This window comes from Cyprinus carpio, chromosome B14 (genome assembly GCF_018340385.1).
Source record: "Cyprinus carpio isolate SPL01 chromosome B14, ASM1834038v1, whole genome shotgun sequence".
NCBI classification, from domain to species: Eukaryota; Metazoa; Chordata; class Actinopteri; order Cypriniformes; family Cyprinidae; genus Cyprinus; species Cyprinus carpio.
Genome location: NC_056610.1, coordinates 8,424,840 through 8,451,745, shown reverse-complemented (window position 1 = coordinate 8,451,745; position 26,906 = coordinate 8,424,840). Strand labels below are relative to the sequence as shown.

General features: G+C 34.7%; 2 protein-coding genes and 1 pseudogene across 2 annotated transcripts in view; 2 read left to right on the top strand and 1 right to left on the bottom strand.

Annotated features, from left to right (window-relative positions):
* Window positions 1-11,233: 11,233 nt before the first annotated feature.
* On the bottom strand, window positions 11,234-15,873 carry LOC109083262 (caltractin). Its single transcript, XM_042737945.1, has 5 exons — window positions 15,696-15,873; window positions 14,037-14,192; window positions 13,186-13,314; window positions 11,685-11,822; window positions 11,234-11,432 (listed from the first exon to the last, which is right to left on the bottom strand). Exons 1-5 carry the CDS (start codon window positions 15,696-15,698, stop codon window positions 11,343-11,345), a joined length of 516 nt encoding a protein of 171 aa, XP_042593879.1. The 5' UTR covers window positions 15,699-15,873; the 3' UTR covers window positions 11,234-11,342.
* A 157-nt stretch (window positions 15,874-16,030) lies between these two features.
* LOC109083261 lies at window positions 16,031-19,013 on the top strand (annotated as a pseudogene).
* A 1,722-nt stretch (window positions 19,014-20,735) lies between these two features.
* LOC109075001 (TBC1 domain family member 9B-like) overlaps window positions 20,736-26,906 on the top strand; it is a 31,528-nt gene continuing 25,357 nt past the window's right edge. The window contains exons 1-6 of the mRNA XM_042737944.1: window positions 20,736-20,995; window positions 22,078-22,188; window positions 24,872-24,990; window positions 25,413-25,641; window positions 26,232-26,490; window positions 26,603-26,810. Coding sequence (XP_042593878.1) covers window positions 20,878-20,995; window positions 22,078-22,188; window positions 24,872-24,990; window positions 25,413-25,641; window positions 26,232-26,490; window positions 26,603-26,810 — 1,044 coding nt within the window. The 5' untranslated portion in view covers window positions 20,736-20,877. The remainder of the gene's footprint in view (window positions 20,996-22,077; window positions 22,189-24,871; window positions 24,991-25,412; window positions 25,642-26,231; window positions 26,491-26,602; window positions 26,811-26,906) is intronic.

The following is a 26,906-nucleotide window of genomic DNA, read 5'->3' as shown; positions in this document are numbered from 1 at the left end:
CCTGTAAATGTGAGATTTGCTTCTTCACTAGCCAGTTTTAAATCTGTTCTCAAATCTTATTTGTTTTCTCTGGCTTTTGATTAATGTCAGTTAAAAGGTTTGATGTCATATTGCTCTGATTCTATTTTTTAATGTTTTTATTTTTCAAATGATGCACGTTTCCTATTATATGCTTTTTATATACTGTGTTTTGTTGTACAGCACTTTGGTGCAACTCTGTTGTTTTTAAATGTGCTATAGAAATACATTTTGACTTGACTTAAAAAAAACACACTTCAAAATAAAATAATTTTTTTGCCCCACCTATGTTTTACTAAAATGCATTGATATATTCATTAAAAATATTTTTTTACATTTATTTGTGTATTGTACAACAATACATTGTCTTGCTTTGAAAATAATTATGAAAACATGAAAGCAGAATCACAAAACTACAGAATACATTTTTTACCTCACTTATTTTTTTTTATATAAAATTAGACAAGTATATTTATTAAAATTAATTTTTTTTATTGTGCAACAATACATAGTTTTGAAAATAAATGATGAAAACATGAAAGTAAAAACACAAAAGATACAAAATGAGAAACAGATCTCAATCTGACATTTCTCATCACATTCACATTCATTTTGTAGCTCTATACTCTTTCTGCTTGACAACTGTTGACTCATTTGTGTCTAAATGACACATAACTGAGAATTCCATTAAACTAAGAACTTCTGAATGATCATGATTTCAGCAAGATTTGTTTCTAAAAATAAATAAAAAAAACTCTCAAAATATTCCTGCTGCATTTTAACACACAATCAAATGCTCATGATCACACAAAAGATTAAAAGTTATGTATATTTGAAGAGTTCCGTGCCGTCTGAAAATTTCTTCTAAAATGAACATTTTTTTATCAGGCTCCAATATTTATGGTATAAAAGGACCTATACATTGCCATTAGAGTAAAATTACCAAACTTAAACATAAGTGCCTGATAAAAATGCTTATTTTAGATGAAAATTTCAGACGGCACTTAGAGGCATTTTCAGTGATTTTAATTCATGTAATGTTTTATAAATTCAGCTAATTTCAGTAAATTTAGTTAATTTAGTAATCGCTAAATAATAAACAAAAAGACAACAGGACTGTCTTAACAACAGAAATATTGCAAGATTGTAAAATATTTATTTATCATCCATGAATTATTTTTTAGTCATTTTATTTGATATACTGGATGTCCACACCACTTTTTCTGCTTTTTAATTTAGCTGACAGCTACGGTACAACTATCCTTTTCAAATGGATTTTATACAGTTTTACTGTATAAACACTCTCTTAGACCTAAAACATAAGCTTATACACACATACTGTAAGTATGTGAACACAAAAAGCTATACAAGCTCAAATTTACATGTTGTAAAATGTGTCTAAATTCACATTGTTTTCAAGAGGGCTAGCTGTTTGCTATAGTCAGCTTTCTACTTGGAAAATTGCATATTGTCAAAGTACTACAACTTAGTTTGTGAGCAGTAAAAAGTATAATGTTCTATATCAGGGATGGACAACTCCAGTCCTGGAGGGCCACTGTCCTGCAAACACACCTGCTTGTCATTTTCAAGCCATTGTTTAGACATTTGTTAGGTTTTTCAGGTATGTTTGATTGGGGATGTTCTATATGTTTCATGTGACCTACAGTGTAACTTGTGTTGCTTCCGTGTCATTTATGAATCCTCTCCCAAGGCCTCATAGTAAATTGTCATTTGTATGCATACTTCAAAATATTGCAGATAGTAGTATGTCATCCAGGTACTTTCAACTACTGATATCTGATTTTCATTACCCAATCAGTTCCTTTCCACCACAAAAAGAACATTCAAAAACACAGCATGAATGTATGTGTGAGTAACATTTATGAAATTCTATTTTAAATCCCATTTATTAAAATCAGTACAGCTGTAGAAGTTTTTAGACACATCTCCTCCTTTTTTCCCTCAATATAAGGTGTACCGTACAGTTGAAAAATCAGTTAAATAATAGATGAAACATGCATGACAGATTTACACTGTATGTTGATTTGCAAGGTACTGAATGTATACTATGTACTTTTGTGCAATGGAAAGGATCTTTGGATATTAAAAATCATTTAATACCATCAATTTAACCATGGTACCCCCATATTATTTATATTTATATGGGACTGCAATAAAAATAGCACTTTTATGAGGGTATCATTTTGAAACACCATTATTTTTATACAATTAAATTTATTTATCGACTGTTGCAAGTGAAACTTATAAAAAAAAATGGTGGGGTGCAATTTGTTAGATCTTTAATATTTTTTTTAATACTTTTTTTTGGATAAGAGGGGAGGTTGAAGGTCCACATGCAATATTAAAGCGCAAAACGTGATTTTTGTCTTGGTCATGTAAAATAAATAGAAACAAGTGTTCAGTTCAAGTTAGTACTCCATTAAAGTAATTTTTCAATACTTTAACTAATCAATAATTAACTCATGAAGTGGCATATATTCTACTTTACTCAAACAAGGTACATCAAAAAGCTTATTCAAAAATGCCATGTATCAGTCTCATGTTTAGTCTCTTAAACGTTTGGTACTTTTTTTTACATGTACAGAGTGTGAATAGATTTCTAGGTTTGTTTGAAAGTTGGGATGATTCATACAAATGATTTGTCTCAAGCAGACAATAACAAACGGTGTGTTTCACAATTTTGAGAAGAAATTAATTCTTTATTATTTATAGGATTATGGATGCACAGTAGAATACGGTCATGCGGAATATGTGCTTTATAAGTACTAATAAACTGCCAATATATTAATAATAGGCATTTTAATAGGCAACTAGTTAATGGTGAGAATTGGTCCTTGTACTAAAGTGTTACAAAATACTTACAATTGCACAGAATCATAAATCACCAGTATGAAAGTATCAAATTGCAACTATACTAAATATAACTGGAAAAACATAACTTAGATAACTTTAATCACCACATTCTTTGAAATAAAATCTTCCTTTGTCAATTTGTCAATTTAAAAAGTCATTTGGTCTCTAAATGCTTAATTTTAGAAATTGTATCACTTGTTTGTAGTACAGTTGCAGATGTTTTTCATAAAAAAGACAAGTCTGACTGACTGACCTAGAGACCAAAATGCATCCAAACTAATACAAATGAATTTAGGATATTTTTAAACTAAACTTTATCATATTTATAACCATCTTAACACTTTCTGTAATATCATAATTCACCTATAGAGACTTAAAATGTTCAGATGTGTTATGTCAGGGGTGTTAAGGGTGTTTTCTGGTAATTATGTTACTAGTAGGCCGTATGCTTATTGCTTGAAAGTTTGTTCATCACGTGAACCATATTGTTGCATTTTCTGTTCTATACATGGGCCTTTTTCTATACATTAGCATGAAGCTCGCTGTGTGCCGAGAGTTGCATTTGAGAGTAGGTTGAGAGTTGACTGTAATTTTTCTCTTTTTCACTTTCTCTCTCTGCAGAGCATCAGACACAACAACCTCCGGTGCCTCTGTGCATCCAGACCGAAGCCAGCTGAAGGCAGCAGCGGAATAAAGTGGCTGATATTGGGGGCATGTGTGAGGACACAGGTGAATCAGTTTTCCGGCTTATTCAGACTGAGAACGAGAGACATGTCGATTTTGCGGATATTACGGTAAGCGCACAGGAAGACAGGGCGATGTGGGCGGGGGACGGCCAACCTGGCTGTGTGTGCGCTGGGAATAGAGCCGCTGTATGCTTATGCTTTGCTATGGAGTGTGAGGCTCGTGTCCTACTTCTCTTTTTGACCATTTTTGTGCCATGATGTTGAAGTTGCAAATATGTTGTCATGATATTTAAAGCAGTGTTTTGACTTTTTGAAAAAAGAACACAACTGCCCTTGACTATACTGAAATATCACACGCTCAAAAGGGCATCCCAGTGCACTTTAAATAATTTGCTAGAATAATAACTTTAAAAAAAAATCAATATTTATATTAAAATAAATATATATTATTTGTTTATTTGCTGAACTATAACATGAACAAATGGCATTCCAGTGCACCGTACATAAATTACTAGAATTATTACCTAAAAAATTCACTATTTATATTAAAATAAATATATATTTTTTTATTTATTTACTTACTGAAATATCATACGCACAAAAGAGCATCCCAGTGCACCTGAGTGCAGTGTACCTAAAAAACACTAATTCACTCTTTATATTTAAATAAATATAAATTTAAATATATTTTATTTATTTATTTGCTTGCTTGCTGTAATATCACATACAGAAAAGAGCATCGCAGTGTGCATCTTAAATACATCAGTAGAATTATTATTACTACCTAAAAAATGTACTTATTCACGATATATATATATTAAATGAATGAAATATATTAAGTGAATATATGAAAATTAAAATGAAAATGAACTTATGAAATTACAGTAAAAGGGCATGGATGGGAACTATGATATGAATATAAACAAATTCAATTAATTATTTAATTTAAATAAGTGAATTATGATTTGAACAAGGAATAATTTCTGATACAATAATGTGAGTATTTAATCTACATGAAGATTTATGTCTTAAATCATGAACACAGATACTCTCCAGAAATCACAAAGTTTTTTGACTTGATATCATGTAAATTAAAAGAAATATGTTGTTTTCATAAGCAATAATCTTGCAACTATGATGCGATAATGATAATGATACTGATGCGATAATGTAGCTGGCCGACCAGCTAAACTGCTTTTTTTTCTGTTGATTTAAAAAGTGTTTAGTGTCTACAGGTGACGTAGATGTTCCTTCTCTCAGGTAAAGCCTACTGTAATTCCACTCACAGAGTCTCAAATGCTTAAGTGACTAGGTCACGCCCTTGCTGTGCACCACAGGTACATCAGTGCATCAGCATTCAGAATACACACACTTTTCACTACAGTTTACATTCTCACTAAATAAACAGTTTAAGGGAGTCAAAATATAAATGCACAAGCACATACTGTATATAAAGTACATACATTACATGGCACTGAATGAACTGCTTTTGAAGTTAGTTATAACTTAAGCAGATCAGCTCAAACATCAATTTCAGTGACTGACTCATCCTTTTACAGTCAATCTGTGCTATTTCTACACAACAACAAAGCAGAAAGCAACAAAATAGTCATGTTTACGTACCAGTTGATGCCGTGAGCCTGAGCTCTTTACAGTCTGATCGGTTTGCTGTCTGACTGAAAACTAAAGGGGTCTCGCACTCAATTAACACTATACTTATCATATCTGAAACAGTGACATTTCCTTGGCATTTAGGGGTTAACAGATCGCCGCTTCTGAAAACAACGTTGTTATGGAAACGCAGTGATTTAGAGGAAACAAGACACAATTTTCTGTCCAGAGGCCCATATGTGGGTGTATTATTTGTGAGTTCAAAGCTAATTTTCCTATAAGAGCGGGGCATAAGATCATGCATGGTACGCTTGCAATGCGCTGGGAGATTTCTGAGAAGAGTTGGCCTTTATGTTTTTAAAGGTTATTTGGTAGTTAAACGGTTAATTCGGGGGGAAAAATGGGGTCAGTGCACTTAGAAACAAAGTACTGTGGCCGTGCCATGGTGATGAATGACTACAAAAAAACACAATGGTGATAGTGTGTTATTTGGACATATGTACCATATAAATGCACTTGTTATGAATGCAGTATTCATTTAGTGACACTATGGTATAATCATTTAATACCATCAATTTAACCATGGTACCCCTATATTTTTTATATTTATATGGTACTGCAATAAAAATAGCACTTTTATGAGGGTATCATGTTGAAACACCATTATTTTTATACAATGAAATTTATTTATCAACTGTTGCAAGTAAAACGTGCAGGGTGCAATTTGTTTTATTTTGATAAGAGGGGAGGTTGAAGGTCTACATGAAATTTTAAAGTGCAAAACGTGATTTTTGTCTTGGTCGTGTAAAATAAATAGGAACAAGTGTTCAGTTCAAGTTAGTATTCCATTAAAGTAATTTTTTAATACTTTAACTAATCAATAATTAACTCATGAAGTGGCATATATTCTACTTTACTCAAACAAGGTACTTCAAAAATCTTATTCAAAAAAGCCATGTATCAGTCTCATGTTTAGTCTCTTAAACGTTTGGTACTTTTTTTACATGTACAGAGTGTGAATAGATTTCTAGGTTTGTTTGAAAGTTGGGATGATTCATACAAATGATTTGTCTCAAGCAGACAATAACAAACGGTGTGTTTCACAATTTTGAGAAGAAATTCATTCCTGAGACACTGTTATGGGTCTAGTTTCAGTAAAAGTACATCAATCTGGTTCCGTGTTCTTGTTTGTGATTCATATACTTTGAAGAGAAAATGTTTAATCCGTCAATAAGCAGTTAAAGTGGGTTATTTGGAACATAAAACATCCGTTGCACTTAAAACGGTTACAGATGGACACATTCCGGCCTGTTATCAAACGCCCATCACTCGCGCAATCCAACCTTCAGATACGGAGGCAGCGATGAAATTTTGACACCTTGACGCAAATCGCTTTACCATTTCCTACTTTCCATTTAGAATTTTTAGTGTCTGAAACTTGTAAACAAACTTTCACCTTGATGCAAGCAGATCCGCCAACGTCTTTGAGGGCCTGGAAAATATCTGTGACTAAAATCCTGTTTATGTACTTTTAATTATTTTTGGCTTCTGGAAAATCTCACTTTAGTTGGTCGCTGTGAAGATTTGTGGGCCTGAATTAGGGGTCGCATGATGCAGTGTGTCTTTGCGGCTTCACTTTTAGACATAAAGAGCAAAATCACTTTTACTGATGCCTTAGTCATCAGGGTTTGCCTTCAGTCATTTCATTAACGTATCATTTCTTTCTATCACAGCGGTTGAGTCATACTGGTGGTATGATGGTCTCGAATCTTTCTGCTCTCACAGGCCTTCAGACACATTAACTGTCTAAACAGACACACCATAGACATCTGTTGTTGCTCAATAAAGTGAATTTTTATGTTATAACACTGCATATAAAACTACAAAATGTAGTGGGAAATATGGCAAAAATATCATCACAATCTTTTTCAGGAAGGATTGTGATCCACAGTCTTAAAATTAAATCTAAAACTAGCAGGTAACTAATATAACTAAAAGCTTTTTTTAAGTATGTCTTTCTAACAGTATTCAGGTAAGAAATACTACAGAAATCAAATTAAATTTAAAATAAAAATATTAAATATTCATTGATTTTATTAAAGATACAAAATGATTCTGTTGAGAGCTGATTTTCTCTTTTTGTTTAATATGTATGACATGCACAACAGCAGGTTTATTAGGCTGCTGTCACTTTAAGACCAGCGGATACCGACACACATACTATTGTATCAACTTGTTTCCTTCACCTAAGACATAACTGACTGTATTTACAGTACGTGAATACTCACCAAGGCAGCATTTTGCCATATTTCTGTGTGTATTTGACCGTTTAGATGCGCATTCGAACCCAAAACATACTTTCCGTGTGCATGTCTTGGAGCGCATGCACAGGAAGTTGTCAGTCTGTTGTTACCAGATTTGGTTATCGTTCGCGTTTTTTAACAACTTCTTTAATATCAGCCATGTCGCACTCTGCTTTCTCATTCATCCGTGTTTCTTGATCACTCTGATATAGGGGTGGGCAACCAAAATCTTCACGATACGAGTAAATTTGTTTCACGATAACAATTGTTTTTGCTTTTAATAAGGTTTTTATTTTATCAAAGTTTTTAATAGCATAGAAATTGTGTTATTCTTAAGACCAGCTTCAATATCACAGAAAAATTAATACAAGCCCCAAAAAAGACACGTCGCTCACCGCTCAGAAACAGTCTCACAGAAAGAGTGCAGATTTAACGTTAATGCTGTTGTTTTCATTTCAACGGCTTAAAATCACTTGTTTTTAAACCGCAAATGCTTAAAAATGTGTTCAAAGATTTTTGTGACCACAGCAACCTGACGTGAATGCATAAGCATAATAAAGGCTATAGTCCAAAATCTTTACGATTGACTCATCGTTATATTAAACTGTAATGCGTTAATAACTTTAAAAAGGCCTGTCAACTAAAAGATGTGTTGATATATTTAACTACATACAGACACAAATGGATGCATTTGGTCACAGTTTGTTTGAAAAGTACAAAGTGGACGTCTTCAATTTGGATCATGATGCAAAATTATCAGATCGCCCTCTCCTACTACAGAATTAGGATTTTACAATTTAAAAATAGCATTATTGGTGGTATTTGCATAATTTTGCCATTGCTCAGCTTTTAGGGTTAGGGACTTTTAAATATTAAATTACACTGCATGTTCTGCACAATTTGCATCATAGACCTGGCTGATTCTACAGTATGATAATGAAATGTTGTGGTTGTGAGGGAGAATGGTCACCAGTATGTATTCAAACAACATAGACACAATGAACTTTACAGCAAATTTGTCTCACGTGCTTATACAGGTTCATTTTACATTTTCTGATCGATTTGTATGTTATAAATTCAGCTAAATATAGTTCTACATTTTAATCATAACTCTACCCTAACTCTTACAGACTTTAAATAAAAAAACTTGTGATCATTTACTCACCTTCAAGTCATTTTAAACCTGTATGACTGACTTTCTTCTCTGGAACACAAAAGTAGATTTATTTATATATATCAGTTTTGGTTCCCATTGACTTCCACTGCATAGACAAAAATACTATGGAAGTCAATGGGAACCAAAACTGTTTGGTTTCCAGTATTTTTCAAAATAATCTTCTTTTGTGTTTAGAAGAAATAAATAATTGCACACTGGTTTGGAATGACTTGAGGGGGAGTAAACAGTGACAGATCGTCGTTTGGGCGGACGATCACTTTTTTTCTAACGACTTCTTTAAAATGTCAGTTTTTCTGGTTTTACTGTATTTGTGGGAAAGTTAAAAAAATTCAACGCATGGCAATGAGGTGATTCCCAGTTCAACACTCACTCTCGAGTTGACCTTTGTTTCATCTTAGACTTGAAATGCAAATATCACAATCAACTCTTGTGTAATATTTGGTTTTTAATGTCTAATGCTGTCTGAAAAATCCCGTTACATGTCAATGTATGTTTCTGGAGAAACTTTTTTCAGTTTTGTCTTACATAAGACTAAAATAAGAAGGCAGCTAATAAAATGTGGCTTGATTAAGTGAAATTTCAAAATCTCTGCTGTTAGCAGTGTGGCATACAGTCATAAAACTGAGATGTGCTATTAGTGTTTAGTGAGTTTACTTAGTATTTAACAAAGTAGCATTTAACAGATCACTGTGGTTTGAGGTGTCATCAGTTCACTGACATTCTGTTTTAATGATATTTTATTGACACAGATAATTGATGTCTTTAAATAAAAGGAGTTATATACAGAGTCCCTTCCCGTTTTTTTTTTTGCATATTTGTCACACTTGAATGATTCAGATCATCAAACCAATTTTAATATTACACAAAGATAACCCCAGTAAATACAAAATGCAGTTTTTAAATAATGATTTTATTATTTCAAGGAAAAAGCTGTCCAAACCTGCCTGGCCCTATGTGAAAAAGTAATTGTCCCCTAAATCTAATAACTGGTTGTGCCGCACTTTGCAGCAACAACTGCAATCAAACGTTTGTGATAACTGGTAATAAGTCTTTCACATCGCTGTGGAGTAATTTTGGCCCACTCTTCTTTGCAGAATTGTTTTAATTCAGCCACATTGGAGGGTTTTTGAGCTTGAATGGACTGTTTAAAGTCATGCCACAGCATCTCAATCGGATTTAAGTCTGGACTTTGACTTGGCCACTCCAAAACCTTACTTTTAGGTTTTTTTGAGCCATTCAGAGGTGGACTTGCTAGTGTTTGGCATCATTGTCCTGCTGCATAACCCAAATGCGCTTGAGCATGAGGTCACAAACTGACAGCTGGACATTCTCCTTCAGGATTTTCTGATAGAGCAAGTCGTCCAGGTCCTGAAGTTGCAAAGCAGCCCCAGACCATCACACTACCACCACCATATTTGACTGTTGCTATGAAGTTCTTTTTATGAAATGCTGTGTTGGTTTTACGCCAGATATAACGGGACACACACTTTTCAAAAAGTTAAACTTTTGTTTCATCAGTCCACAGAATATTTGCCCAAAAGTCTTGGAGATAATCAAGATATTTTTTGGCAAATGTGAGATGAGCCTTTGTGTTCTTTTTGGTCAGCAGTGGCTTTTCTTTTGCTTTGGAACTCTCCCATGGATGCTGTTTTTGCCCAGTCTCATTCTGAGGAAGTCGTGGCCTAATGGTAAGAGAGTTTGTGGGTTCGAGTCTCGGGCCGGCAATACCACGACTCAGGTGCCCTTGAACAAGGAGCAGCTCCCCGGGTGCCGCAGCATAAATGGCTGCCCACTCCTCTGGGTGTGTGTTCACTGCTGTGTGTGCACTTTGGATGGGTTAAATGCAGAGCACAAATTCTGAGTATGGGTCACCATACTTGGCTGTATGTCACGTCACTTATTTTTTTCACTTTAATTCTTATCGCTGAATCATGAACACTGACATTAATTGAGGCAAGTGAGGCCTGCAGTTCTTTAGATGTTGTTCTGGGTTCTTTTATGACCTCCTGGATGAGTCATTGTTGTGTTCTTGGAGTAATTTTGGTAGGCCGGCCGCTCCTGGGAAGGTTCGCCACTGTGGCTCTGACCGTGGTTCGTTGGAGTCTCAAAGCCTTAGACATGACTTTATAACCCTTTCCAGACTGATACTTTTTTTTTATTTATATTTATGTATTTATTTATCTATCTATCTATCTATCTATCTATCTATCTATCTATCTATCTATCTATCTATCTATCTATCTATCTATCTATCTATCTATCTATCTATCTATCTATGAGCACTATGAGCAGAATCTCTATGATTACATCTATCTATCTATCTATCTATCTATCTATCTATCTATCTATCTATCTATCTATGAATCTGGATGATTCCCTATCTCTACAAACTATAAATGTGTTTTTCTATCTATGAGCACTATGAGCAGAATCTCTATGATTACCCTCTATAACTCACAATAGAGCAGGGTTTCCACTTTAAGACTTAAAATTGAAAAGGACATCTTTCATTTTTATATTTGTATACATTTTTATTTAATACTGTACAAAATATGTATAGATTAAAATGTTTTTACAACCTTCTTTTCAAGAAAAGAAAAGAAAAAAAGAAAGCAACACAAAACAACACTTCAAGTCCTTTAAGAGGCTTAATAGCTTTAGCGATGGAGGGATTCAGTACAGACTGGTCTTTTTCATTATCCGTAGAAACTCCTGCTCATTAATCTCTCCGTCACCATCTCTGTCGGCCTCGTCGATCATTTCCTGTTCCAAATAAAAACCCCCAAAACACAATCATGTCACAAAACAATTGTCAAAAACATGTTGTTAAAGTGCAGTGTTTCCTAAAGGTGTCAGCTGTTGCTCCGTGATGAGGGATCTTATCTGATCTTATGTCATTCACTACCCACTGACTAACCAGCCACTTTCTCAGGAGAGACACAATTCATCTGTGAGGTTTTACACACAGGAACACCCTCTTTCTGTGTATTTCCCCACATCTGGAGAAAGACGCACCTGTAATTCCTCATCTGTGAGGTTCTCCCCGAGTTCTTTGGCCACTCGCTTGAGATTTTTGAAAGAGATTTTGCCGGTGCAGTCGTCATCGAATAGCTTGAAAGCCTTCAGGATTTCTTCTTTTGAGTCCTTCTCACTCTGTTGTGAAAGATAAATGACACACTGGGCATCATGACCAAAATCACAGTATGAGTAACTTTATATCACGGTAACAGTATACCGCGCCAAGACTTTTATTTTTGCTATGGAATTAAAACAAATCAGTTTTTTTTGTTATTAAAACGGAATTTAAAATTGAAACCCTAAAACACCAACAACAACAACAATACACAAAACTATTTTCATTTCTTGAAATAAAATAAATGTAAACTGAAATAAAATATATATTAAAAAATTCAGCTAGCTTGCCAAGACAACATTTCTAATCTTAATTCAGTTGATCCTGATGTACTAAAATTGCTAATAGTAAAACTAAAATAAAATTAATAAAATATATTGTTTATACATACAGTCATGGCCAGAATTATTGACATTGTATTGTAAATATAAATAAAGAAGCCTGTGAATATAAATCTGTATTGTTAATCCTTCATTCAAAAATCCAACCAAAGTTACGATTTCATTGAAGTAAAAAAATCTGAAAATAGGGAGGATGGATGTGATGGATGATTAAGGGAATTCGACTTCTTTTTTTATTTATTTTTTTAAGTCATCCTAGTGTGCTAGAATCATCTATTTTTTCATGAAATAGTTTACAAATACTAGGAATCTCACCTCATTTTATCACTTTCTCTTTTTTTAATATTGACCAAATTTCAGATTCTTCATAAAAAATAACTGACAAGACTTTCTTCTGTAGAGCTGAGATTGACGTCTTCCTGTTTATTACGTGTTTATTTTATTATTTTCATAATATTTATAGCATGACCAAAATCACAGTTTGAGTAATTTATGTCACAACGGTATATGGCATCAAGATTTGCACAAATAAACATTTTATATACTACATAACCATGTGGTTAAGCGATAATTTATTGAAAACTTTACAAATAAAAGGTATTTCAACTCACTTGATTGTGTTTTCTTTTATTAAAAATAAGACACTATTGTAATGTATACAATGGTCAAGATTTTTATTTTTGCTGGGAAATGAAACAAATGAACATATTTTGAACTTGATGTACCAAAATTCAGATTATTCATACAAATTAAAAACATCAGTGCAAAAACTACTTTATGGAATGCATAAGTTAAAAAGAAAAGACTTCATAAAATGGTTAGTTTAAATTCTAAATTCTGATTGGATGAGACACTTTTGAGCTTTTGTAAAAATAGACATTGCTTGGCAACCTTAACAACTCTCTCAAGGCTTCGCTGTCTGATAACACTACTTAATAGCAAGATCCTATCATCTTGATGTGTTTCTTTTCGGATAAGGTTTGCAGACAGTGGCCAGATAGTTATCTGATTGGTTATGTTATAATTCGGCTTGCAGACTTACCATTTTCTGTGTCATCATAGAAAGGAAATCATTAAAGCTGATTACGCCCGATCCTTCTTTATCAATATCAGCAATCATCTTTTTTATCTCTTCTTTCTTCGGCTCAAACCCCAGAGCACGCATAGCAACCTATGGCAACAATTACTCTGTTAATATATATATACATATTGGACATATATTTGAATGGATTCACATTATTAACATTTTTAAACCATTTACGCTTGAGGCGAAACACTACAGGCAACTGAACAATGGGTTGTTCATATATCATTTGCCTGATTTTATACAACATTTTTTTTTTTTTAGCCGTTCACAGTATTTTTTGAGTCATTTGGATTACTTGTGGATTATCATGATGTTTTTATCAGCTGACTGGACTCTCATTTTGACGGCACCCATTCACTGCAGAGGATCCATTGATGAGTAAGTTATGTAATGCTACATTTCTTCAAATCTGTTCCCATGAAGAAACAAACTCATCTACATGGATGGCCAGCGAATGTTCATTTTTAAGTTAACTTTTCCTTTGAATGCATGAAATTTTATTTAAGAACAAATATAAATTATGCCTGTGTATATGTAGATACCTTTTATGGTCAATAAATAATTCTCATTTGTGTTAAATAACAGACTATTAAAAATATAAATAATAAAAGTCCTGTTAATGACAATTACTGATTACTTGTAACCTCAGGGTCATGGCAGATTCATTAGCTGGTAGTAGGTAAAGAGTAAGATTAGTCACTCAGATGGGATTTTACGATTAGGTCATTACTAGATTTAGTTTAGATGCTGTCTCCGGGCCTTTATCAAATATAACATTATGGCTACAGGACTCGAACCCTTTTTACCTTCAGTTCCTTTACATCTATGTTTCCAGACCCGTCTGTGTCAAACAGATCGAAGGCTTCTTTGATCTCCTGCCTCTGTTCCTCTGTCAGTTCTGGTTTGGGACCTGCTCTCTTCCGCTGGTTCGTGGTGGCGCTGGGTTTCCTGAAGCTTGAAGCCTTGAAAATAAAAGCAGAAAGAGAGATTCAGCCATGCTTCCACCAGGGGGTGTTATCATGGTTTCTTATAGGTCTTATAAATGCTTCTATAAGGGAGTTCTCAATGCACTGGAGCTATGCAAGCACCACCTCCCTCATTTACATGGTGCACACAGAAAAGTAAAAATAAGTAAATGTATAATTGAGTAAATAAGTAAATAAATACACATGGGAATAAATAAATAAATACAAAAATAAATGGATGCATAAATTAATAACAAAAAAAGAAAGAATAAAAATAAAGTTAAAAAGAATACAAATAAAGTTAAAATTAAATATATAAAATAATTAATAAAATAAAAAAGTAATACATTGTACATTACAATTGTATTTGTTTTATCAAGTTATTTATCATGTATTTTCCTATTATTAAATTATTTATTTATTTTTCATTTCTCCAGGTTTGGTCCTCCATATTCTTACTGTTTACTGAGTTTTGTTTTGGAAATATCACATAAATCACATTAAAATCAGAAATTCAGATTCAGAATACGAACTAAATATGAACTAAAAATATTATTCCTGTTGCAGACACAGATAAAAGTGTCTAAACACATCCTATATGTTGCCTATCCTTTTTGTATTTACTATATTTTGATAAAAGTGTCTAATATATTTTATATATTTTTTATATGTTTTTTGTTTTTATGGGTTTTTGACGTGACATGGCATTTTCACTGTCCCACAAGATAAAAAGAATAGAATTAATATTGTCATTATTTAAAATGCAGTAAATGGTTAAAAATTTCTTTGTCCTTTCGACCTGTTGTTACAAAAGCTGCAGTGTTATTCGATTTTTTATAATTTTGAGCGAAATCTCAAAATTGTCCTATGACTTTCCTCAAGCATGGTTCAGTAAATCACAACTTTTATAAATGAAAAAGAAAAGCATAACAATGTTAATAAATACCTCCGGCATAATTGTACAAGTGTCTATTTTAGTAAATGGCAATCATTTTTGACATATATATTATATATATATATATATATATATATATATATCAAATATCGTCTTATTTGCACTGGTGTTAATTAACAGAAATCTGCTTCTCCTGCAAGGATAGATGAATGTTATTTAATTAAATCGCATTTACATAAGTTATTCACAGGCTAATCTGTATTTGGAGGGAGATTTTAGGAGCTGGATTAGTTTGATAATCACATACCAAGATTTACAAAACTTCGGTTAATTAGATTTAAGCGAGCACATTTACTGTAAAGAATAGGATTTTATATTTTTCTTTGTTAAATGTGTTTTATTGATTTTATTTATTTTATATTTTAGAGATGTTTATTGTTTTTGATTTTAATCTAATGAAGCTAATGTCTGTCTGCGTGTTTCCATAACAATAACGCCAACAAGCTAACAGTTTAGGCTAACGAACATCTATATATACTCTTAATTAGTTTCAGCTAGCGTGAATTCATTCACAAAGTTTTAAAAGTCACTTAATCTATACTTACCATCTCGAAAGTTTTAAGAGAATCAAACCACAGCTTTGCAGCTTGCGTGAAATGTTAGTAAACAATGTAGGAAATGCTGTCAATGTCGTTGGTTTCCTTGAGCGCGTTTGGATGGGCGTGGCTTCTGAGTGATTGACAGCAGATTGATCCAATAGCAGGTGCAGCCTTTCTGTCTAGGACGTGTTCTGCCAATCAAACATGAGTGGGCGGTTTTGTTTAGATGTAATTGACAGTTTGTTTCGTTTGGCATCTGTCTCTTAGCAACGAGCCGTTAGCGAGCATGATGTAGTGCGCTGCGCATGCGCAATTCAGAATCTAGCACCATCACGTAAACAATGCAGCTCAGTTGTGAAGGTTTGTAGCAATAGAAAATTAATTTTTTGAAGGTTTCATGTTCTTGGCAGCCAATAATTACACATAATAACACAATGTTCAAAAGAGACTTTTAATCCAAGTAACAGATGAATTTGGGAAAATACTGTCGAGTTTGATTGGAAGATATTGCAGGCATTTTAATTTTAAGGATTTTTTACTTATTTAGATTGCATAATTATTTCTATATATTAATTTTTTTGATTTTTATTTTTTTTTGTTTTTTTAGCCTTGTTTTTCCTTCTGCCAACAACCTTATCACAACACACAGCTAAATAATAAATAATTAATGATAATTCATTAAATTAATAGTAAAATGTGTGCTATCCTGAATATTTACATCATTTTGTGCAATAAATGGAAACATTTAAATGTTAAGTAAGATTATATAAATATATTAATTAATATATTAATGAAATATATATTTTAGAAAATAAAAATACATGTAAATTAATAATGTACAAATTATTAAGTCTAATAAAGGATTACAAAAATCTCCCAATAATGAGTGAATTAATACAAAAAATAAATTAAGCACTACATATCATGGGAAAAAAAACCTTGAGTATTTTTAGTTTACGTATTAAAAATTTATTTTATTTAAATTTGAATTAATTAAAATATTATTTTTATATGGGTAATTGCATTTTATTATTCGTATTTAGCTTTGTTGTTTTTTTCCCCTTTTGCCTGCAGTGCAATCCTATCATTAGAAATTTATTTTTTATAATTTTTTAACATTTTTGTGAAAGAGTATCTTTTTTTTTTTTTTTCAGATGTGTGTGGAAGTGCCACTGTCGCTCAGCGCCGCCATGTCGGACTTCAGCTATGTGTGGAGGCCATAGCTGCCACCACACATGGCTTTCTGGGTCCCAACAAACGGCCCAAGTTTATCCAGGATGAAGACGCCGGTGATGCGATGCGATGTTGGTTAGCTCCTGTTCACGTCTGTTTGAGTGTATCGAGCTGGACGGGTCAGACAACTGCTGCTGCAGACGGTACAGGCCCAGCAGAAGCTCTTCCACTCCGGGACGGGCGCATCTGGTGCTTCTGGCTGGACTCTGGAGTAGAGTTGCATTAGAGTGTCTAAGCAGAGGAATAACTGTGTTGGATATCAAAACAGCCATGAGGAAAGTACTAGAGGTGAGTTTGGAGGTATGCAAACAATCGGCTCTAAGTGTGGAAGAAGTTTCTTGCCAGAAACTAAAGGACTGCAAACCTACTTCCGCTCTTAAATCAGAGATTCAGAACACAAAGATGCTGCACATGGATGTTAAACACTTTGGTTGACACTCAAACACAGCAGACACTTTCATTTCCATGATGCACAGACTGAAAACACACAAACAGCTCTGAATGACGTAACTCACTTAGAGCAAGCCGCCAGCCACGGATGCGACTCCTCCGTGTGTTTAGTTTTAAAAGCATGTAAGTTGCAATCCAAAAACTCAGAAAATGCACCAAACAGATCTTTGGATATTCAAAAACTGGTCAAGTGCCTCATTCCAGGCGAGTGTGAGGAGAAATCAAGCGTGTTTCGTGGCTTTGTCGTGTTGCTCTCAGTCGAAACATGTCTCTGTGGTTCGACGCCTTCAGGGTTAGGCGTTAAATATCGCTTTGGTGAGCGGCAATTTGTGCGAGAAGTATCGGCACGTGGGTTTTAACAGGCCTGGGAATGTCATGCACATCACGGATGGTGCTAACATGTCTGGCGTGAGTTTGGAAGAGCGTTGGACTGAGGATGCATTAAGAAAACTGCATGAACTCAGCATTGATGTTGTGCTTGTGAGCGGCTCGGCTGGTGTGAAACTCGAAGAGCGAGTTCTAGGTACAAACATCCTGGTTACTGAAGGTGTTAAAAGCAGCGTTTTGAAGGACTTAAGCACAGGCGCTGTTCTGGTTTCGTACGTCACACAGATTGACGAGAACTACGTGGGACAGGGAGTTACAGTCAGTCAACAGAGAGATTTCAGCGAGGTCAGCATTGTGACTGCAAGCACGTCTCTGGTCACGGCGGTCATAAGCAGCTCTGTATCTGCTAAACTGCAAAGCTTGGACAGAGATGGAAAAGGCACAGGAAGGTGTGGTGCTGGAGCTGATGGCCGAAGCCTGGATGGATTATGTATCCACCTTGATGATGAACAGCGGGTCGGTGGCGTCTAAAGCATAGGCTTTGACGGCTATTGCACATCAGATGAGACTTTATAAAGATGGAGAAGCCATATGGCGGGATGCAGATGGAGCTGGTGTGTATGATAATGTTTGGAGGAGAGCTCTTGATCTGGTGTTTCTGGTGCTTCAGTCTGACACGGAGATCATTACAGGTGTCAGTGAAGGAGAAAATGTTTTCAGGGAGCTCATGTATCTTTGATATCTGAGGCATAATTCATTTTTTAAAATCAGAATAGAATTGAAACTTTTTATTTTCATATATTCTTCACTTTGTAAGGTCCAGGCACTTGGTCCAAGGAAGGTATCCGGTGCTGGATGAAGGTTTCCTGCGTGTTCGGTCTTTCAGCGCGTAGAATTATTCAATTTAGGTTAAACTCTAATCTGACTCCATTTTATTATTACCTCGAATTTATGTTGGAATACAAATTGGTTGTATGTCTGTTTCTAATTAGTATTCTTCTGACATTTGATTATTTTAGTTAAACTCTTTATTTCATATTAACTCGTTCATTCGGGTGCTAATGTCGCTAACAAGTATTCAACGTAATCTACTAGAGTTAATAATTATAGAGTAAAACAGAATAAAATCAAATGTAACAATTTATTATCAGTCAGGTAAATATGTATTCTGCCAATTACATATCCAATTCAAACATATCAAATCATATCAATACAAAACATCAAATTCTCAAAGATGAATCTAAAGTAAAATATGCATACCTGACCTTAGAAAATACATAGTATGAAGTGAAAAGACACACACCACACTACGGGCTTTCTGGCTACAGAATCGCCCTGATCCTTTTGCTGCAATCGTTTAAATACCTCAGACCAAGACAAACATCCCTTGAGATGAAGACAGAAACTAACAACTGGAATTTGCATTAACTCAGGTCCCAAACCTGAGTGGTTTACAACTCCAAGGGAACAGGAGGTGATTTACATGGAGGACCCTGGGAAAGGGCACCCCCATCACAGTAATCAAAATATCTCTTAACTCTTAGGATCTGTATTATCTTCTAATCTACTTTTGTAAGATTGAGACCATTGTACCAGTTGCACTGAGACATTTCAAATGATGCTAGACATGAGTGTTAGTTCACTCGCATTGACATTTTCATGTAATCATTTTGAGCAGATTGAGTAGAAGGAAGCATGGGTGAAGAAGGGATTTAAAATGAAACAAATGGCCAGAAGGGAAGGAGGTCTCCTGCACTTCCACTCTGTGGGGTGTCTCTGAAGATACTTCAGGTCTTTTCTGTACAAGTACAAATATGCTACAATGCATGATATTATGAGTGTTCAGAAAATTTGCGTAATATTTCATGGCCTGAAAAAAATTGTTTTGTTGAATGAATTTGTTTTTTATTTATTATTTGTCTGTTCTATATAAAAATTAATATACGATGGAAATGTAGAAATGATTATATAGTCATAAGTCTATAAATGATTATAGAAAATGCTTAAAAAAGGAATAAATACATAAATTCATGACTAAATTGTGTGGGGAAAATTGGGTGATTCATTCATTCAATAAAGCCTTGATTTGTATATTGCATTTTATAAAGAAGTATGTACATATATGAATACACACACACCCACACACACACACACACACACACACACACACACACACTCGCGTGTTTGAGGGAGTCTCCTGATTGTTTGATAGAAAGGTGACCAGTACAGATGGTAGTGCCATGATGTTCTTTTAAGAACATATAATTAATTTATCATTATATCATATACCATTTAATATCTTTATACCCTTTAAATCACAGTTGAGACAATTTTCGGTTGAAACACTTTTTTAGCGTACTATAGTGCCACAACGTGGACATAAATGCGCATTGCATGCATAAATACTCAATGCATTTACAGATTAAATCTTAGTGAAAAGATTTAAATATTCTGCTGTTAAAATAATGTACAAATCTGAAAAGAAACATATTCAACTCAAATCATATTTATTTGTATAGCACTACAATAAATATTATTTTAAAAAAATCTATACAGATCAGAATTATATGGAGATTTATTTATTGTGAAAACCAGGTTTGTCGGTACAGCTCCCAACAGACTATACAAAGCAGAATGAGACTGATTATATAAGTGGTTATTTATTTATTTTTAATTGTGTCAAACACATTGAAATAATGTAATACAATAACATATTAATCGAAACTAAAAAAAAAAAAAAAAAAAAAAAAAAAAAAAATTTACTTTAACATTTTTAAGGACAGATAGAATACCGTCAGAAAAAGTGACATTTCTCAATGCAAAAACATGTAATAATAATAATAATAATAAATAAAAAACTCCGTATTTTAATGCTGCTGTGGACCTCAGGTTCAAATATATTTACAGAGCTATCAAATATATTTGCAGAGCACACAGTATAAAATGTATAATATACGTTATACTACTACTACTAATAGTTTTATTCTCGATGGCGCTAAAGACTTTTATTTTGAAGTTTCACTTGCTCAGGAGGCCATTTTGGCTCCACGGTGGCTGGTTTCGCCTGCAGTGAGTTGGGCGGCTCATGCAGACAAACATCGGCTGAGTCCCGTCCATTCTGGCATGATTAAAACTAACACATTCGCCGCATCTACAGAGTGAAAGCTCCCGTGAAGCCATGTGGATCACCCCGGAGGAGGTGTTACTGGCCAACGCGCTGTGGGTGAGCGAGCGAGCGAATCCCTATTTCATCCTGCAGAGGAGGAAGGGACACGGGCGCGGAGGAGGCATCACGGGTACGAGATATTACCCAAATATAAACCACCGGGGCTCGAATGCATGACAGATCACACGTGCATAATGAAGGAGAGTTCATCAACGCACTTATACCTACTGATGATTCACTATAACGTGTGGAATAATCTGTAGATGGGTTTGTTTTGGTCGCATCGCTTCACTGATGCTGACAGCGTTTGCGTCATCTGTTTATTTATGTCTGACATATACGTGCTTTATGTGTTATATTTAAGCATATTTATATGTTTGTTATTTATAAGTGTATGGTTTAATGTTGAATCTTTTAAGAAATACATTAATGAATAAATTACAGATGGTTGAAATGATAAATGTAACATTTCTTAGGTGCCTGATATATTAAACATTACATTATATATATTTAACATTGTATGTTAAGCCATATATATAACAATCTTAAGCCATTTAACCACAGTACTGTGCACGTATATATATATAAATGTACACTAAAACTAGAAAAAATATTTATTATTTATTTCTTTGCTTTGTTTGTGTTGTGTCACAATATGTTAACTTCGTATTCCCTCCTAAGAAAGATATTCCTAAAAACAGGCACTTTTTCAGAGGAGTGTCACACATGACAGCAGAATGACTGCATTCACCTCTGACCCCGACTATTAACTCAATTACCTCATGAAGACCTCAGCATTCCCCCGCTGTTGTCTGGAAGTTACGTCATACGGGTGTTTTGTCATGCTTCAGCGAGACTCTTATTAGTTGTAGTGTGTGTTAATGTCACGCTTGTGCAATATTCAACGCATTATGCAAGGCAACAAAGCTTTACCCCTTTTGAAGAAGCCAGTTAGTGTTTATGTCTCCATCAGAATCACACATTAACTGATCATGTGAGGCCTGTAGGAGGAACTCAAGATGTGTGTGACAAATGGCATGCAATGTCTTAAATTCCTCTCTCACACATGACTGTGTATCTGGGTAAATATGTGTGTCTCAGCAATGAGAACTGAAGGAAACCACTGCGCTCTGACGCCTGTTTTTAACTAAAATGTTTTTTTTTTCTCTTCGTACCGCATGTAGATGTGACCTGTAAACTCTTGTCTCTCAGGTTTGCTGGTGGGTACGCTGGATGTGGTGCTGGACTCGAGTGCTCGCGTGGCTCCGTACAGGATCCTGCACCAGACGGGAGAGTCACAGATCTTCTGGAATATTGCTTGTGGTCAGTATTTAAAGTCTGTAGAATATCACTTGATATCCGGGTCCTAAATGTCCACAAAATAGGGATGTGCCCACATACTTAATATGCAGAAAAAAAGCAACAACTGCATTATTTTAGTTTCAAACTGATTTATTAGTCGGTGCTTACTTAATATATAATGTTATATAATGTAATATTTTTTTTTTTTAAATATAATCATTACATATAAATATAATTTTATTTATTTTAAGTAAATTAAAGGCACAATATGTAAGACTTTTTATTAAAATGTCCAAAAATCACTAGAACAGTTTTATGTTTTTTTTTTTTTTTTTTTGACTTGTGTACTTACATTATCCCAGATGTTTCGAAGATTGTTTAAATCCAGAGAAATAGCTATTTTAAATAGTGGCTCGTCCCTGGTCATTGCATCACCTGCCAGTGACATCACAACCCCTCGATTTCTGGTTTTGTTTTGTAGAAAACATGGAAACACCAAAGACGCTTTAATTTGTTATACGTTTTTTTACACCGTTGAAGACCGCTCAGAGTACCATTATAACAGAACTTTCAAATGTATCTAGTATGATATAACAGTGCTGCTTTACCCCACATGCGCACGACCGGACGGAGCAGAAGCAGTCGACTGTGGCATAATTAAAGCTCAGCTGCTTTCGAGCCGTGTGTCACGCTCGTTCAGCGGCCTTGTTTCGCTTCGACGGTTTTCAGCCTCACCCTGCTTCATTCTACTACGTTAATAAATCATTAGCTCATCCACGAACATGATTTCTACCCGAGTCCTGTCGCATTGCATCGGATGTGGGGATGAAGACCACAACTCCCATGATTCCACACTCAGTCACGGAGTCATCAAACTACATTTCTTTGTTTGTTTTGAATACGCGCACTCTAGTGGTGAAAGATTAGATTTTTTTTGCCTGTTCATTTCTTAGTGTTCTTACTTATAGGGTTATATGGGTTATTTAAAATTTGTAATGGATGCTTTTGAAAACACTGCTCTGTGACGCTTAGAAACCTTTACAAATCTTTAGTTTCGAACCAGTTCAGAGTTCATATCGAATTGCCAAAGTCTTGTAATTTCAGTAAATCTCTGATTGGTTTTATAATAGATACATTGTATAGCAAAATACACTACATTTATTTCACAAATTTGCACTTACATTTAATAAAAATGCAGTTTAAAGCATAACACATATGAGACACTGACAGAATTGTTATTTTAGTATTAATCTACTATCATAGTTTTTGAAAATTGTTTCAATTAGAATTTGTCTATATATTGTTAATTTAAATTTAGTTTTGGTCATTTTGTTTTGTGTTTCTGACATTTTTATTGGTTTTTATTAGTTTATACTTTGGACTATAGGTCGCAGGAATAAAACCGTGACTTATATTTCAGAAAATATGTTCATCATAGTTAAATGATTTATATATAACGAGTGGTTCCTTGGATTATTACAGTAAAATGTCTTGTGATTACAGTACTGAGCCGCTGCAATTGAGCAACTCTAATGCTATTAAATGAAAGATGAAGTAGGCTACCATAGAGCAACTGACATTATACTTAGGGGCTGTTTACACAACAATGTTTTCAGCCAAAACGGGAAACTTTTGATGCATTTTGCCTCTTTGTTTACACGACAACAGCGTTTTGGGGACGTATATTTTTGTAAACGGTTTTCAAAGTGTAAGTTTTTGTAAAAGCCACAGTTATCGTTTCCGTATAAACACCCAGTACGGGAATCTTTGAAAACGATGACATCATGCACATGCCTAGTATGTGTTAGGTATGTAGACATGCACAGTACGTGTTGATTTTAAAAGCAAGTGCGAACAAACATAAACAACAATGGCGGAGTATATGGTACTGTTGTTGTTGCTCAAAAGTTTGCTAACGCTTCTTCAGCAAAGAATATTACAACCACCAGTGGAGACGCATCATATACAACATATAATCGTCACTTCCCTACAGGTACTGTTCACTAACAAGGTGACAGCGACACCGCTGGCCTGGCATACGTAATACAGCATTTTTGTCCATTTTTCGCGGATATGTCTAAACGCGAATCGTTTTGAAAACGTTGTAGTATATTTGTGAAACTCTTCAGTTTTTGACTACATTGTTGTCGTGTAAACGTAGCCTTATTCTTTTGGTTTCTATACCCAGCATTTTTAAAAATAAATAAATAAATGCAATGAAATTACAGGTATCGGTACTGGATGTTGGCAAGTATCAAAAGTAAAAGTATCGGTTTCGGCTTTGATCTGGAAAAAGTGGTATTGATGCATCGCTACAAAAATGAAAAATGTTGTCTTGGCAACTAGCGGAAATAAGTTTTTATAAGTTAAAATTCTATTTTTAATTTTTTTTCAGTGGTTTTAGTTTATAAGCTCAAGTCCCTCCATCCACATGATTAATCCAACAATTACTCACTTAAAATGACAAACATCTGTAAACTAATACTGCCTAGCTAACAGTTGATTCGTCTTTCTCCAGACAAATTGATTAGTCTGGATTTGTTTAGTCTGATGACATATAACAAAGGAAACTGTCTTGATGTTTTCCTAAACAGCTGTATCTCCTGTGTAAACCTCACCTGACCTTTAAACAGCCGCTCTTAATTTGTGTGACATATTAAAGGCTGTGACACAGTTAATTCTGATGGATGTGTGTGTGTCTCAGGCTCGTCTCGTAAAGAGATCACTGAACACTGGGAGTGGCTCGAGACAAACCTACTGCAGACTCTGTCCATCTTTGATAACGACGATGACATCACCACCTTCGTCAAGGGCAAAATACAGGTGCGATTTGTGTTTTATTTGTCAAAGTAAAGACGTGTTGAAGCCATTAAATTAGGATTAAGTAACTTCTTCAGAGATAGTGAAGTATGGTTGCTCCTCATGAATGTTTCTCTGAATAAGACACAACTTTCTCTCACTTTTCGTTGGTTGCTAGGAAATTATCATGATTAGAAATCGGTATATTAGAATGATTTCTGAAGGATCATGTGACACTGAAGACTGGAGTTATAATGCTGAAAAATCAGTTTTGTTCACAGAAAAAAAATTATATCTTAAAATATATTCAAATAGAAAACAGTTATTTTAAATGATAATAATATTTCACATTATTACGCTTTATACTGTATTTTGAATCATATAAATTCAGGATTGGTGAGCAGAAATATCTTTACCGACCCCAAACTTCAACTTGTTCTTTGCAGGGCATCATCGCTGAAGAGAATAAAAGTGGCAAAGCTCAGGAAGACGAGGATCCTGGGAAGTTCCGTGAAGCCGAGCTGAAGATGCGGAAGTTGTTCGGAATGCCGGAGGAAGAGAAGCTGGTGAACTATTACCCCTGCAGCTACTGGAAGGGGAGAGTCCCGCGGCAGGGCTGGATCTACCTGTCTGTAAATCACCTCTGCTTCTACTCCTTCCTGCTGGGAAAAGAGGGTGAGATACATGCATACTTGATGCATACTGCAAAATATACAGTGGAACTAAATTTGGACAAAAACAGAAAATGGATCGCAGAACAACTAGAACCCAAACAAACAGCCTCATATTGTTGATGATTTTTTAAATAAATGTAAAAAAGATTAAGAATAAATGTAAGAAAAGGCTGTTTTCAACAGAGATAATAATCGGAAATGTTTCTCAGGCAGCAAATCATAATAGATATTAGCATATTATAATGATAGATTAAGAATAAATGTAAGAAAAGGCTGTCTTTTAATCGATAGTGTGCATACTAAAGTTAACAGTATTAAACTGTTATCATATATTTAATATCATATTAGATACTGTGGTTGAAATTATTATGCCAGGACTGACCAATCAGAATTAAGTATTTCAGATAGCTGTTGAGTGATGTCATTTTAAATGCTCAGTGAAAAGTGCTCTGTTTCATATTTATGAATTAAGTGTTCTTTAGTTAGTGTTAGTGCATGCTGCTTTTCTTACACCATGCCTAATCAAATCTGTTCTTGCCCTTACTTGTTTTTCTAATCTTTTTCACTTTATTTTCATTCCTGTGACTGTAGTTTCGCTGGTGGTGCAGTGGACAGATGTCACGCAGTTGGACAAGAACGCCACGCTGGTTTTCCCCGAGAGCATCCGCGTGAGCACACGTGACACAGAGCACTTCTTCTCTATGTTCCTCAACATCAACGAGACCTTCAAACTGATGGAGCAGCTGGCCAACATCGCCATGAGACAGCTGCTGGACAACGAGAGCTTCGCCGCCGACCGCTCGCTCCCCAAACCCTGCAAGACCCTGAAAAACGTCTCTGCGCTCAAGAGGTGAGCAGGCCGCTCACAGATGAGTCTTGAATTTCATTGTGTAAACAGAGTGCCCTGTTTGTCAGAATTGTCTGTTTTGATTTATTGATTTTGTGTTTTTCTCGTGTGTCAGGGACTTGGATGCACGTGCAAAGAATGAACGGTACAGAGCGCTGTTCCGGCTCACACAGGACGAGCGTTTGGATGGACACACCGACTGTACACTCTGGACGCCGTTCGCTAAGATGCATGTCGTTGGTCAGATGTTTGTTTCTAACAACTACATCTGCTTTGCCAGTCGAGAGGAAGATCTGTGTCAACTTATCATTCCATTGAGAGAGGTAAACGCACACACACTGTGCTGTCAAACGATTAATCACATCCAAAATAATGTATGTGTGTGTGTACTGTGTATATTTATTATGGATATATAAGTA

Excerpts from the sequence above, each read along its gene's own strand:
- LOC109083262 (XM_042737945.1), bottom strand. Across the intron at positions 13,315-14,036 it reads TAGATGTAAAGGAACTGAAG|GTTGCTATGCGTGCTCTGGG; the intron begins GTAAAAAGGGTT and ends TTGTTGCCATAG. Across the intron at positions 11,433-11,684 it reads TCACAGATGAGGAATTACAG|GAAATGATCGACGAGGCCGA; the intron begins GTGCGTCTTTCT and ends TATTTGGAACAG.